Genomic DNA, 13,927 nt, shown 5'->3' with positions numbered 1-13,927 from the left:
ATAACTGTGGCAGGGATGCCAAAGCCAAGGCAAGAGCTATTGCCGTGTTTCATTGTGTAGCTTGCAAAACTAGAGCCTTCCAAAGGCAAGTGGCTGTCACAAGCTATTGGGTCTTTGCAGAGGCCAGCATCACAATCAGCATCATCCTTTTCTGCTTGAAATTAGCATATGCTAGCCAGAAGGTGATGCAAAGGAACTGGTGATACTGATCCCAAGTCAGATAACTCCAGCTGTGCAGCTCAGTGTGGTCTGGAAATAGTTTCAAAACATGTAGAGCCTAGCCACAGGAGAGACGATCCTGGGACACCTGAGCAGCATGCTGAGCATTTGGACAGGCTGCTGAAGCCCTCTGCAGGCAGAGGTAGCCTGTCACCGTCTTTAGAATATAAATGCCTTGTTTCTAAAGGCAAATTAAGCCTTAGAGGTTTTGTCACTTTTTCCTTCCCCCCTCCTCTATTTTTGATGAAAACACTGTTTTTTAGTTGTTTTTCTTACCACTGGCTAGATGCTGAGCTTGATTTTTTTTTTTTTTTAAACTCTATTCAGAGGAGCAAGCAGCTTCATAGAATGCTTAGTTGCTGTAGTTCTGGGAACTGGGTATTTAGAGTTTGCTTCCAGCTTGCTTCACAACAGAATGTGATGCCTCCTCATCACTGGGCTCCATCATTAGACTTTGCAGCAGTGAAACCAAAGTATTGTAAAGGGCAAAAAATAACCTGAAACTGATAAAACTGGAGAAGCTACTGGGATCTGTGGAGATGTGGATGTGATTGTTAATTGTTTTAAGGTAAGAAGTGACCGCAGACTGTGTATATGAAAAACTGTGTGTCTACACAGTATTACTGACTGTGCCACCATTGGTGACATTTTAGAGAAGGACCAAAAAAAAAGTATTAATTTTTTTGGCTCTTCAGACATGATGGGTGCAGAAGTCTGATTCTGTAGCATTATTAGAGAACTATTAACTTCTGTAGAGATGTATGAACTTAATTCATGGTTGAAATGTTATAAGTAAGAGAAAATTTTGAAAGCTTGATTATGGAGGAGTGGTTATAAAATATAATAGCATGCAGATAGAAGTAGAAATCTTTCATAGTAGTCTGGAGGATTTGGAAATATTCTCTTTCATAAAATGTATTCCTTAGAATGCTTTTGAAATCTTGTCGTGAATAAACTCTGTGTTAGCACAAATCTTTGTTTCAAAGCAAATATTTCATTACTGCAGAAAAATTGCACACTCTTAAAATACAACCCAACAAAAGAACTCCCTTGACCTTCCAACAGCTCACTAGAATGTGGAACCTAAATTAGGTTTGGAGAAAAAACTTCCTGTAGACTATTTTTCCTTCTTCATACTAAAACCTATAGTGATTTGTAGAATCTGGGCTGTTTTCTCTTAACTGCTGTTGGCACTCTTGCTCAGCAGTTCTTACAGGACAACATAATTATAAGACCCAGATAGATAAATGAAGATAGATAATGAACTCTTTTTAACATAGAGCCCGGTAGGTGAACACAAAAGAAAAAGCACACTTTTCTTCATGCTTTTTGAACACGTGTTTTTGAACCTTTTTGTTTAATTTTGCATGTAATGCTAAAACAAGAGTTGATTTTTGGGAAAGAATTTGGGAGGAGAGGTGGTGTTTGACTGGCAACAAGAAGGGAGACCAGTTTTGGTGATGGCTTTGTGGAGGTGCACTGGACTTTGAGGATAGCACAGTAAAGATGATGGAGGTGAAACACTAAGGAGGAAGCAAATGCAATTATCTAGTTCAGGATCTTCAGTTTTTCTGGGAGTTTCTGATGATAAGGGAAAATTTCTTGATTTTTTTTTCCTGATACTTAAACTTTTAATCCACAGCATAATTCCCAGCAGTTTTCCTTTGTGACATATTTGTTGAATATTGCCTCAGGATGCTGACAAAATAGCTAGACAGCTTCTGCCTAAAAATCAAGGAGTTTCACCTTCCTCTTCCTTTACCTTTGTGCAATAGAAGTGTACTTTTGGAGGCCAGGTTATGCTTAAAAAGAGTTTGGCATTCAACAACTCTGCAAATGAAGTTACCTTATTTGTGAGGAAGAGATCCAGGTCTGTGGTTCTATTAGAAGCTGCATGTTGAATTTTTGGAGCAGGATCTAATGAATTCTCTCAGCAACTAGAAACTTCTGAAAATGTTGCTAACTGAGGTGTATGTGATGCTTAAGAGGTTGATTGCTGTCCCAGAAGACTTCCAGCTGAAATGTTGTTCCCTCCTTTGACATGCAAGCTTTGCACAGCAAAAACAAAGCTACAAAGTGTAGCATGGACAAAAAAAAAAATATCTGTGCGTATTAACTACTTGAATAGTTAGCACCTGCCAATTCTCTGGCACTGGTGTTAATTTCTAGATTAATGATACCTGGCTAGCTACCTTTTTCTAAGGCAGTTTTAGGAATTGTTTCTGTTGTGTACCTTGTTATTAAAAGGATCTCATAAAGCTCACCAGAGAACCCTGTTTATAATTCTGTTTTGCGTTCTTCAGACTTAAAAAGCCTCTAATTTGCTTTCTCCTCCTCAGTGATCTCTGAATTGTTTTGTATCCAGAATACCTGTAAGGCTTTGATTGATTATTGTGGTAGGGTAAGAACTGAGTAATGGATTGCCAGGTTCCATTAAGCATAGGAAGTATAGAAATTAATTATTTTTTCTTTTTAAAACTTTTGTGTTCTGTGTTATCTCTATTTTTATTTACTTGCAAGTTGCTTTTTTTTTTTCCCCACTAAGGACAAACAGAAAACTTCTCCTTTCATCTTCACTCTCTCTGATTTATGATAAATTTAGTTTCCTTCGGCCTGGCATTTGCTTCAGCAGGCAGTCTTCCTTCAAGTACCACCCTGATTGATGTATAATCTTTGATATCTTCCATTAGCCTCCAGGATCACTAAGTTCAAGGCCCTCTTGGAACCTAAGGAGCCCTGCCGAGGAACTGAAGGCCTTCAGAGTCCTTGGGGTGATTGACAAGGTAATTCTTCAGTGTCTCTTCAAGAGTTCAGTCATAAATCGACTGCATGCTGACATTTTGTCTTTGAAGCTGTGGATCTTAAGGATATGAAACAAAAGGGGAAAATGACTCAAATGCATCTGCACTTTAAAATAACAAAAGTAGAAGAAAAAAGCCTTTTATCTAAGCAATTCATGTAAGGTCATGCAAAATATATTTGAGCTAAAGGATAAGGTACATGTTTGGTGGCATTCAATACGATGAGGCCTGTTTTTCAAAAATGAAGTCATGGTTACAATACTGGGGTAAGGACAAGTTGATGTGTTTTCAATTGAATAACCTGGTGGATACTTGAAATATGAAAGGGTAGAAATTCCTACTTTTGAACTGTCACTTGAAATGGGGGCGGGGAGGGGGGAGCACACAACTGTTCTCCTTCCCTGAGAATTTGGAATTGAAATCCCCTGCCAAGACAGAGATTCAGCAATGAAGCCAAGTTTATTTTTGACTCATGCAAATAATGTCTTCCAAAATCCCAGGGTAATACCCCTCTGTAAACAGTAAAGGACCATACAGATTTTTTTGCAAGCCTAATTAAGAGGCCAGAAGAATCGCTGCATTGTTTTGATGATGCTGATTAGTTATCATCTTACCAAATACTTTTAAAATGATGTATTATTCAGCAATGTGGCAGTGGCTAATGCAGACTGTAAAGGCTCATTTCCTTTTTGCCTTGCCAATTCCCGTGTGCCTTTTGATAGTTCCTTGTGTAGTCCCTGGTTTGTGCATGATGTGCTGATGCATAGTCAATTTATGCATTTGTATGTGCATCAGAAAACCCATAGCTGGTCTCTTAAGGTCTGTATTTCTCAGTTTCTTTTTCTTGTTGGACTGAACCTAGCTATGGGGACTGATTTTTGTTTTTCTTTGCCTGCTTTGTTGTAATTATGTGCATAAGTTGATAATTTCTCTTCAGAGGGCTATATACATTAGGTATTATTGTTGTTTTTACGGCACAGAAGGTTTGTCTAACTTAATATTCATTGTATCTTCTTTCCTCAGTTGTAAGTACAGAATTTAGCCTGTGTTCCGCTCTATATATGCATCAGAGACACAGGTTGGGAAGAGAACCTACTGTTGGATTAGCAGGCACTAACTAAAGTAGTAGCCACTGAATAGATGCAGTAAGCATGGACTTTGTGAATTAGTCTGACACTATGAGGCTGCAGAAGTGTTGGAAATGATTCAAGAAAGACCTTCTTGGAATCTTTGTTTTTTTATAAGAATAATTAACAGTGACTGGAGAGGATGCTTGATCAGAATGAAGCTTTTAGAGTCCTTGGTGTTATCAGATCTCCTAGATCTCTCTGAGCACCACTCTAAGAAGCGTCCCAGGTGTGAGCTGAATGTGTCCAGATCTTTGAGGCAGAGTTAGGAAGAGTCAAGGTTCTGGTGATGACAAAAATACAAAATCTTAGTGTTGGAGATGTGTGCGAGGAGTAACAGGCCTGTATATGCAGCTGGTATGCTTGTGTAAACAATATTGTAGGACTCAGAGTTAATGTTTAATTGTTTTATGAAAAAGGGGGCAATATTCTTTCAGGTGTCTTTGTACTCTGCATACCTGCTTCCAGATTCTCCTCGTTATGAACTTAGTCTTATTCTGAGTATGCTGTCTTTTTTCATGTATTTTTAAGTGTTCATGAAGTTGTGAGGCAAATGAAAAGCTGCTCTAAGCCCAAATGTTCAGAGCATGTTTTATTTGGTTTTATAATGCATACACAAAATGCATGTGAATATGAAGCAAAAGTGTGCACATGTATCTGTGTGCTGGAGACTATGCCCCTGCCTTTGGTTTAAAGCACCATCTCACTTCCTTAACATCACCGTTCTTTGCCGCGTCCTCTGCTTGCATATGCCCTAAAGCTCACATGATGGAGTAATCCAAATAGATGTGTAAGTATCCTCTCTGGAGCCAAAGAGATGGCATAGAGTGTTTGTTCTTGAAAATGGACTCTGATTTTCAGGGCCAGCGTTGAAGATGCCATGCTTTTGGACTCAAGTCTTGCCTGAAAATACTCTTCTATTCTAACCCTGAGGTAGCTGCTCAGGTTTCAGCAGAAGGTGGGTCTGTGGGCAGTAATGAGCCACTGGCATTTTTACTGCTGTCTTGCCTAATCCTGTGAAAGACTGGCTTAAACACTAACTTAAAAATGGTGGCTGTTGGTTTGCAGACTTGTTCTCCCACTGCTGCTTGAAGCCCAGAGTGGTGTCTGCCTGCTACAGTGCTGCCTTGAGAAAACCAGCTGTTAACCTGCACTCCATCAAATGCTGAAAGGTTCAGTGCCTTCTTTTAGAGTAATGTCAGTCTTTGTTCTTCTTTTGAAGTCTTCTGAAGTGTTTTGAATTGGCTTCATTTTCACAGACAAAATGCTTGTTGCTACCTGAAACTCTGGGTTTTTCAAACTGTTTTAGGCTAGGCAGAATGATTAGACATTACATTTCAGCCTAGTTTATTCCCAATGTGCCATCTTTCCCTCTCGTTCTGCCTTTTCACCTTCCTTGTCACCTGAATAATTTTTGCTGCGTTAACCCTTTCTGCTGAATCTGAGTTAGAGATCTTAGCATTGTTAAGCTCCTTAAACTATTGTGAAAATTCACAGAAGAATGACCATGTATGTGCCTCACCTCCCATCCTTCTGCCTCTGCGCTCCTGCAAAGGCTGTGGTATAAATCCGACAATTTATTTTAATAAACCAAAGAGGACCTACACGTTGCTTGAGGAAACCAGGTTTCTTGAATTCTGCTGCTGCTGTGTTTGCTCACTTCATGGTGTCAAAGGTTAACTAGGTGGTGTTTGCAGATATTTTAAGTGTTTATTATGGGAAGAGTCTACCTGTGAGTGGGTTTCTGAAAATAGAGGTTTAATCTAGATATAAAGGCGGCTTTTGTCCTGCAAATGTTGTAGACTCTGAGGTGCAGTAAAGCCCTTGTCAGTATTACCAGAGCTACTGCATTGAAAACAGGCTAATATCTAAATATTTTAGCTACTGGTATCACCAACCAAGAATGACCGATTATTTCATCAGTTCATGTACCTTAAAGTAGAAAACTCTTTTTGGAATAGCTAAAATTTTTGCTTTCAAAATTTGCCTAATTAAAAATCAAGGTTGCAGATTCTGTGCTGAGTTCCTGCCCTAGGCAAATCTTTCCTTTGAAGCTACAACTGGCCCCTAAAGAAACGAGTTTGTTATGGTGCTGCTGGATACCTTCATAATGCTGTTTCAAAACCAATTTCTTATTCTTTAGAATCCTCTGTTATTTAGATTCATTCAATTTAAAGATTAATCTTGAAAGCAGAGTACGTTAAGCAATAAGTATGCCTCTGTAACCAGTGACTGTCTTTTTATGCCTTTTCTATCCCCTCCCCTCGTCACCCATCAAGCCACATTGTCTTTACTGGCACTGGTGTGACTGTGATTAGTTCTTCTGCAGATGTCTGTACATTTGAGCTTGTTCAATACGTTGTTTGTTAAGCTTTATTATACAATCTGAAACTTCATAAGATAAAATGCTCTTATCAGGGCCTTGCTAAAATTATTTTGGGAGTTTCTGAAGAGGATTCTAGAAGTAGATAAGTTATTTTCTGAAGAACTGGAAGCAATTCTGTTCATCTTGAGTACAGGTTACTTTTTGTGGCTCTCATGCTATCATGAGAAGTCATAACATGGATGGTAGTACATTTTGATGAATTGACCTTAGAAATATGCAGAACAACCAAATCAGTGTTTTTGATTATTTAGAAAGCGTGTTTACTACTTGTCTACTTGATGAGTGAAAGTGCCAAAAACCAGAAGTATATGGAATATATGTAGAGTTTGCATGCATAATCTGCAGACCTCTAGTTGAATTCAGACAGGTTATGGTTAGTTTTAATGGAATTCAATCAGAGGATAGGAGAAATGGGCTCTTTTTAGGGCAGTGTGTGAGATGTGCATGAATAACAGGATGTAGGTAACAGTGTCCTATTAGTGTTTGTTAGAAACTTAAATATTTGGCATTTCGCTTTCAGGTGAAGCTAAAGACTGTTGCAGTTGTGAAATTGAGTTGACCGTAACAGATGTTTTCTCTCATCTGGCTCTCAGGTGCATGCTGACAAGTGTCTTTAGATCATCTTATGGATTCAAATGAGTGGCAGTGTGTATGTAAGAGGTGTGGGGAAAAGGGAGCTGTAATAAACAGCACGATCAAGGACAGACATTCATTCTTGTTTCGTTATGATGCTTAGAGAGACATGTTATAATGAATTCAGCTGACTAGCAAGTTGTCCTCATCCAAACATGGCATAATAGAAAATAGTGGTGGCAAAATGGTTAAAGATCTGAAAATGAGTAATAATCATAACTATTAATACAAATAAAGAAACTTTTAAGAGCTTGTCTTATGTTTTGATAACCCTTCAGTTTCTTAAGTGACTTGCCAGATCCCACAAAAACAAATCAACTCCAGAGTCATTGTCAAAAATTACTTTCTTGGCTCACTACCTTCGTTTCCCTACTGCCGTGGGATTATTCCTAAACTACAGTCGGGTTTCAAGCTTCAAGTAACAAAGCTTGCTCAACTTCAAAATGTTGTCTCTCTCCTAGCTAGAGAGAGACCTGTCCCTTCTTTCCTGCCCTCAAACACCTGCCACTTGTTTTCCCGAAGTCTTTCCATTCATACTAGTCTGAATATTTCTCAGTCCTTTGTTGCTATAACCCTTAGCCTCTCTCTAGCGTTTCTTGTTTGTCTCACTAAAATTTATTTTTTCTTTAGTGAATGTTTTGTTTCATCTGACATAAACCAATCCTAAGAGTGGGTAAAGTAATGTGGATTCTGCCCTTGCCTTCATAAAATCGGAGTTAAATTACTGAATATTGCAGTGCAGGCCGAACTAGATGTATCTTCTGGCCTTCAGAAATAAATAATTTATAGAGATATTTTCTTCTAAGCCAAAATTATTTGTTTGTCTTCCTGACTATTACTAAGTTGCTTAGTACATAATTGGTGACAGGCAATTACTCTGTGATGCTGAGTGGCATTTTGTACTGTAAACTGTATTCTCTAGTAAAACCTGCCAGATATATATTCTGGGTTAATATTTCACCATTTGTTATTTATTGGCTAGTTTTTAGTTTGCTCTAAGAAAGTGAACTTTCCTCTCTGTTACCAACCGACTAAAAGTATTTAAAAATACAAATTTGAATATAGGCTGCTTTCTTAGCATTTGCATTGTTTAAAGCTGCACCATTTGTCTTTTAAGTACACTATTATTGCAAGTCATAGAATATATGAGCTGTAAGTTCCTTGGAATAATGGTTTGAAAGGAAGAATAATTGCAAACTGAAGATAATTCGTATTGCACAGGTACAAGGATAAGCAATAATCGCGTTTTTCATACATATTAGCCAAATATAATCTCTCTTTATAATGACAGAGGGAAACAAGCGAGAGTCCGGGTGGTGTAATCTGAAAAGCGACAAGAATAAATCTGTGTTAAGTAGATCTTTTAATCCCGGTAGCCTTGACAGCCGGCACAGCTGAGGAGAGTGGGGGGAATTGCACACCTGCTTCTGCCTCATCACTGCAACTGTGCCCTAAGTGTGGCACCCAGCCATTTTCTTGCCGTCCCAAGTACTCATACTAGGATCAGGTGACCAACTTGTCTCGTTCCTGGTTGTCTGTCACTACCTGTAACAGGATTTTCCCACTGGTGAGGTAAATGCAAGGAGAAAAATCCTAGGTGATCATCTGATATATCTTTGAGTTTGTAGGACTTTTGCTAGAGAATCTATCACATGAAAGTGTGTTTGTTTAGGAGATAAGGACCAGAATTAATAGATGGCCCACTGGTGATGTTATTACATAATGTCTTTCTGAGGTTCACAGTATGTGGAAAAAGGGACTGGCCACTTGGGAGGAATATAGGAATGTTGTCAGGGTATGCAGAGGTGCGACGAGGAAGGCCAAGGCCCACTTGGAATAAAACCTGGCAATGCATGTCAAAGATTACAAGAAGGGCTTCTTTAAATACATCAGTAGTAAAAGGAAGATACTGGGGATACAGTGGGCTCACTGCTGAACAAGGAAGGGGCCCTGGCAATGCAGGATGCAGGGAAGGCAGAGTTACTGAATGCCTTCTTTGCCTCAGTCTTTACTACTAAGGCTGGCCTTCAGGCATCTCAGCCCCCAGAGAAGAGAGGAAAAATCTGGAGAAAGGAAGGCTTACCATCGGTTGAGAAGGATTGGGTCAGATCACCTATGCAAACTGGATCCTCGTAAATCCATAAGCCCCAATGGGATGCACCTGCGAGTGCTGAGGGAGCTGGTGGATGTTCTTGTTGAGCCACTCTCCGTCATCTTTGAAAGGTCGGGGAGGACAGGAGAGGTGTCTGAGGACTGGAGGAAAGAAAATTGGCTCCAGTCTTCAAAAAGGGCAGGAAGGAGGACCTGGGGAACTATAGGCCAGTCAGCCTCACCTCTGTCCCTGGAAAGGTGATGGAGCAGTTCATCCTGGAGGTCATCTCCAGGCATGTAGAGGACAAGAAGGTTATCGTAAACATGGATTCACCAAGGGAAGGTCATGCTTGACCAACCTGATAGCTGTCTATGATGGCGTGACTGGCTGGGTCAATGAAGGGAGAGCAGTGATGTTGTCTGTCTTGACTTAAGTAAGGCATTTGACACTGTCTCCCATAGTATCCTCGTAGGCAAGCTGAGGAAGTGTGGGTTGGATGAGCAGACAGTGAGGTGGACAGAGAACTGGCTCAACAGCAGAACTCAGAGGGTCGTGATCAATGGAGCAGAGTCTGGATGGAGGCCTGTCACTAGCGGTGTTCCCCAGGGGTCTGTGCTGGGTCCAGTCCTGTTCAACATATTCATCAATGGCCTGGACAAAGGGACAGAGTGCATTTCAGTAAGTTTGCTGATGATACAAAACTGGGAGTGGCTGATATGCCAAAAGGCTGTGCTCCCATTCAGTGAGACCTGGATGGGCTGGAGAGCTGGGCCAAGGGGAACCTGATGAAATTCAACAAAAGCAACTGCAAGGTCCTTCACCTGGGGAGGAACAACCCCATGCACTAGTACAGGCTGGGGGGCTGAACTACTGGTAAGCAACTCTGTTGAGAAGGACCTGGGAGTGCTGGTGGACAGCAGGTTGGCCATGAGCCAGCAATGTGCCCTTGTGGCCAAGAAGGCCAACAGTATCCTGGGCTGCATTAAAAGGAGTATGGCCAGCAGGTCGAGAGAACTTATCCCCCCGCCCCTACTCTGCTCTAGTGAGACCACATTTGGAGTACTGTGTCCAGTTTTGGGCCCCACAGTTTAAGAAGGACAGGGAACTGCTTGAGCAAGTCCAGTGGAGAGCTACCAAAATGATCAGGGGACTGGAGCATCTCCCGTATGAGGAAAGGCTGAGAGACTAGGGTTTGTTCAGCCTGGAGAAGAGAAGGCTGATGGGGGGATTTCATCAATACCTATAAATATCTAAAGAGTGGGTGTCAGGATGGTGTGACTAGGCTCTTTTCAATAGTGCCCAATGACAGGACAAGGGGCAACGGGCTCAAGTTGGAACACAGGAAGTTCCACTTCAATAGGTGAAAAAACTACTTTCCTGTGAGGGTGCCAGAGCAGTGGCACAGGCTGCCCAGGGAGGTTGTGGAGTCTGCTTCCCAGGAGACATTCAAAACCCACCTGGATGTGTTCCTGTGCCCCCTGCTCTAGGTGCCCCTGCTCAAGCAGGGGGGTTGGACAAGATGATCTCCAGACGTCCCTTCCAACCCTTACTATTCTGTGATTCTGTGTGTTTTCAGTGTAGAATGGCATTCTGATCACAAAATGGAGCTGCTTTTGAAGTAATCCCTTAGCTCTGGTGTGTCTTCAAAACCTTCCTGGTATCTGCTACTGCAGTAAGAGATACTATTCCATTTTTCTTTGATCAGGTATGAGCTATTTTTCAACCCATGTCAGTGAACTTAAAGCCACATTTTTGTAAGCAAATGTGTTTTGAGGTGTTTATTTTTATCAGTGTTAAAACCTGCTGAAGTAAATAAAAAGCACAGGCATGTTCTGTGCCACATCCTGAAAGTGTGGTGTCCTGGTTTCAGCTGGGATAGTTAATTTTCCTCCTATTAGCTGGTGTAGTGCTGTGCTTTGGATTTAGTATGAGAATAATGTTGATAATACACTGATGTTTTAGTGGTTGCTAAGTAGTGCTGGTTCTAGATGAAGGACTTTTTCAGCTTCCCATGCTCTGCCAGGTGCCCAAGAAGCTGGGAGGGGGCACAGCCAGGACAGCTGGCCCAAACTGGCCCAAGGAATATTCCATACCATATGATGTTATGCTCAGTATATAAGCTGGTGGGAGTTGGCCAGGGGGCAGCAACCACTGCTCTGGGACAAGCTGGGCATCGGTTGGCGGGTGGTGAGCTGTTGCATCACTTGTTTTTCTTGGGTTTTGTTCCTCTCTTTTTTTGTTGTTTTCCTTTTCACTACAATTTATTATTATCCATCTTGTTGTTAATTTATTTTATTTTAATTATTAAACTGTTCTTATCTTGACCCACAAGTTTTCTTACTTTTGTCCTTCCAATTCTCTCCCCCATCCCATCAAGGGGCAGGGTGAGTGATTGGCTGAGTGGTGCTTAATTGTCAACTGGGTTTAAACCATGACATGTGGAGACTGGAAAAAAAATAATCAGTGAGAGATGCTGGGCTTGGGGGGAAGGGATGGGGAAAAAACCCAGAAAAGAAAGGGGGACTGGGGAAGCAAATGTCTGCAGTGTGACAGAGGACTGCATTTATGTTAAAGCTACTGTCAGGAGAGCAGTGCATTTAGAGCAGTCCTTAGTTTTTCCAGTGTTGTCCCCCACGACCTTGTTTGGGTGCTCAGTAGGGTGACTAATGGTTCACCATGTTCTTTTTTCCTGGTGGCTTGCCTGTTGCCTGCCTCTGGGTTTGTGATTCCCCTTATGCTGACTTCTGCAGTATTCCTTCAATCTCTTATCTCAGGGCTTTGATGCATATGTTCTGAAGGTGGCCACCGTGACTTTGGGTGGCAGCAGATGGTAAACCTTCAGGCTGCCACCGGCTATACTGGTGTTAAGTTGGAAACTTAACGTTTGATGAAGAATCAGTAGTGCATATGAAAGAGCTTTTACTGCAGAAATATCTTTTAATTAAAAAAAATTAGCATACTGAAACATTTGCTAATTTCTGTGCATTTAAAGGATCCTAAAATTAACTGTTTTCTTAAACCTAGACTATGGTTATTTACCAGGCAGGTTTTATTTTATTTTTCTCCAATTAATTGTACCTACTATATTGAATTTAATTTAATTTATTTTCCACTAAGCTGTTGGATACACTGTAAATCAAATCTAAGAAGCTAATTTTTTTAAGTAGCTGCTGTTGGCATCAGAATTAACCTTGACTTAGGAAAAAAAACAAAGTAGAAAATCCTATTCGGCATCGCACAGTGGTATTGCTATCTGCCACTTTACTGAGATTCTGCCATGTAACGCTGCTGTGTTCACTTGTGTTTTGGGTTGTGCTCGAGAGCTCAAGTGCTTGTACAAAATAGGGATGTCTGTGCAGATGAAGACACTTAGTTACATTATATATTTGTGGCAATTGCTATTTGCCTGGCAGTGTTTTTGGCCATGTTGAGGTTGTCATCAATGCAGAAAATAGGTAAAGACTGAGTAAGCAACAGTGCTGAAAAAGCCAGCATGATATGTAGACCTTGACTCTGTTCATACATTAGTATAACAAATGGGATTTTGCCTTGTCTCCTTTTTGTGTGTCAGCCTAGTTTTTCAGTGCCCAGGAATGCCCTGCTGTGCATTCTTTTCCCTCCCCTCTGAGATAGGATACAGAATGTTACAGCTGACAGTTTGTTGTTAGGAGGTATTAACTATTACAGTTACACAGTAGTCATCATCAGTGAAACAGGTCCCATCAGCTGATATGAGCTCGGAGAAGCCTAGTCTAACGCGAGCATCTCTGTGTGATCTGCTCTGGAGAAGAACAGTTATGCTGTAGGGAACGCTATGTGGAATCCTGTTTGGTTCCATCGTGCCGTTAGGGTGGAGACTTGCCACTTTGCATTTTAAAAAGAAATCTTAGAAAAAGAATTACAGAAGCACTCCCTTTTGCAATGGGAGAGAAGTGTGAAGGAATGCAAACAGCAAAACTTTGTTGGGATAGCACTACTCTCTAGAAATTGGCTCCTCACCTCAGCATGAGGTGATGAGGTGAGGAGAATAAGTTCGTATTTGGGTCAATGGCAGGCTTACTGTTAGCACTTCTGCAGTGGCCTGGTAGTGCATCCAAGAGCTGCTCACCTTTCTCTGCTCTGGATGTGTGAGAAAAGTCAAGAAAATATACTTGTAACCATCTCTTTCCTGGTCTTATCCCTTCCTGAAATGACTGATAGGAATTTATTCATTCATGTTGTCCTTTAATTATTTGAGTGATTCTGGTTAAACCACCTTTTTGTAATACGCATGCAGGTTGCTTCTCCTTGAAGCAGGTTTTGGTTTGGTGGGCCTGTGTAAAGTCTGCAGTCTGCCAGGCCAAATGGAGTATCACTAGGTGAATTTCTAAGGTTACTTTTATGGCTCTTCCCAGGCTTCTTGGAGGCCCTTCTGAGGTAAACAGTCTTGCAGAAAGGTCAATATTGAATCAGCAAAGAAATAATTTTCCATAAAATGAAGTGGAGCTGTAGATGATCATCACTGGGGGAAGGTATGATGCTTGACAGGAAGGAGAAAGAAAGAAGCTGGTTAGTAAGACTGGTTAGTCCATCTAGGTAGTTAACCTCAAAGGCACACAAATATTATTTGTTATTACAGTTATAAAACTGTAGCTGCTACTTTCACTTTGATGTTGTAATATAACAACAG

The 13,927-nt window shown here is 40.9% G+C and overlaps 1 protein-coding gene across 5 annotated transcripts in view; it reads left to right on the top strand.

Annotated features, from left to right (window-relative positions):
* The window catches only part of RPS6KC1 (ribosomal protein S6 kinase C1), a 91,274-nt gene that overhangs the window by 46,040 nt on the left and 31,307 nt on the right, over window positions 1-13,927 (top strand). For all 5 annotated transcript variants that reach the window (XM_075088920.1, XM_075088918.1, XM_075088922.1 and 2 more), the window contains one exon: window positions 2,910-3,002. In XM_075088920.1, the coding sequence (XP_074945021.1) occupies window positions 2,910-3,002 (93 nt within the window). The remainder of the gene's footprint in view (window positions 1-2,909; window positions 3,003-13,927) is intronic.

Source organism: Phalacrocorax aristotelis, chromosome 3 (assembly GCF_949628215.1).
Source record: "Phalacrocorax aristotelis chromosome 3, bGulAri2.1, whole genome shotgun sequence".
NCBI classification, from domain to species: Eukaryota; Metazoa; Chordata; class Aves; order Suliformes; family Phalacrocoracidae; genus Phalacrocorax; species Phalacrocorax aristotelis.
This window is presented reverse-complemented; position numbering and strand designations above follow the sequence as displayed.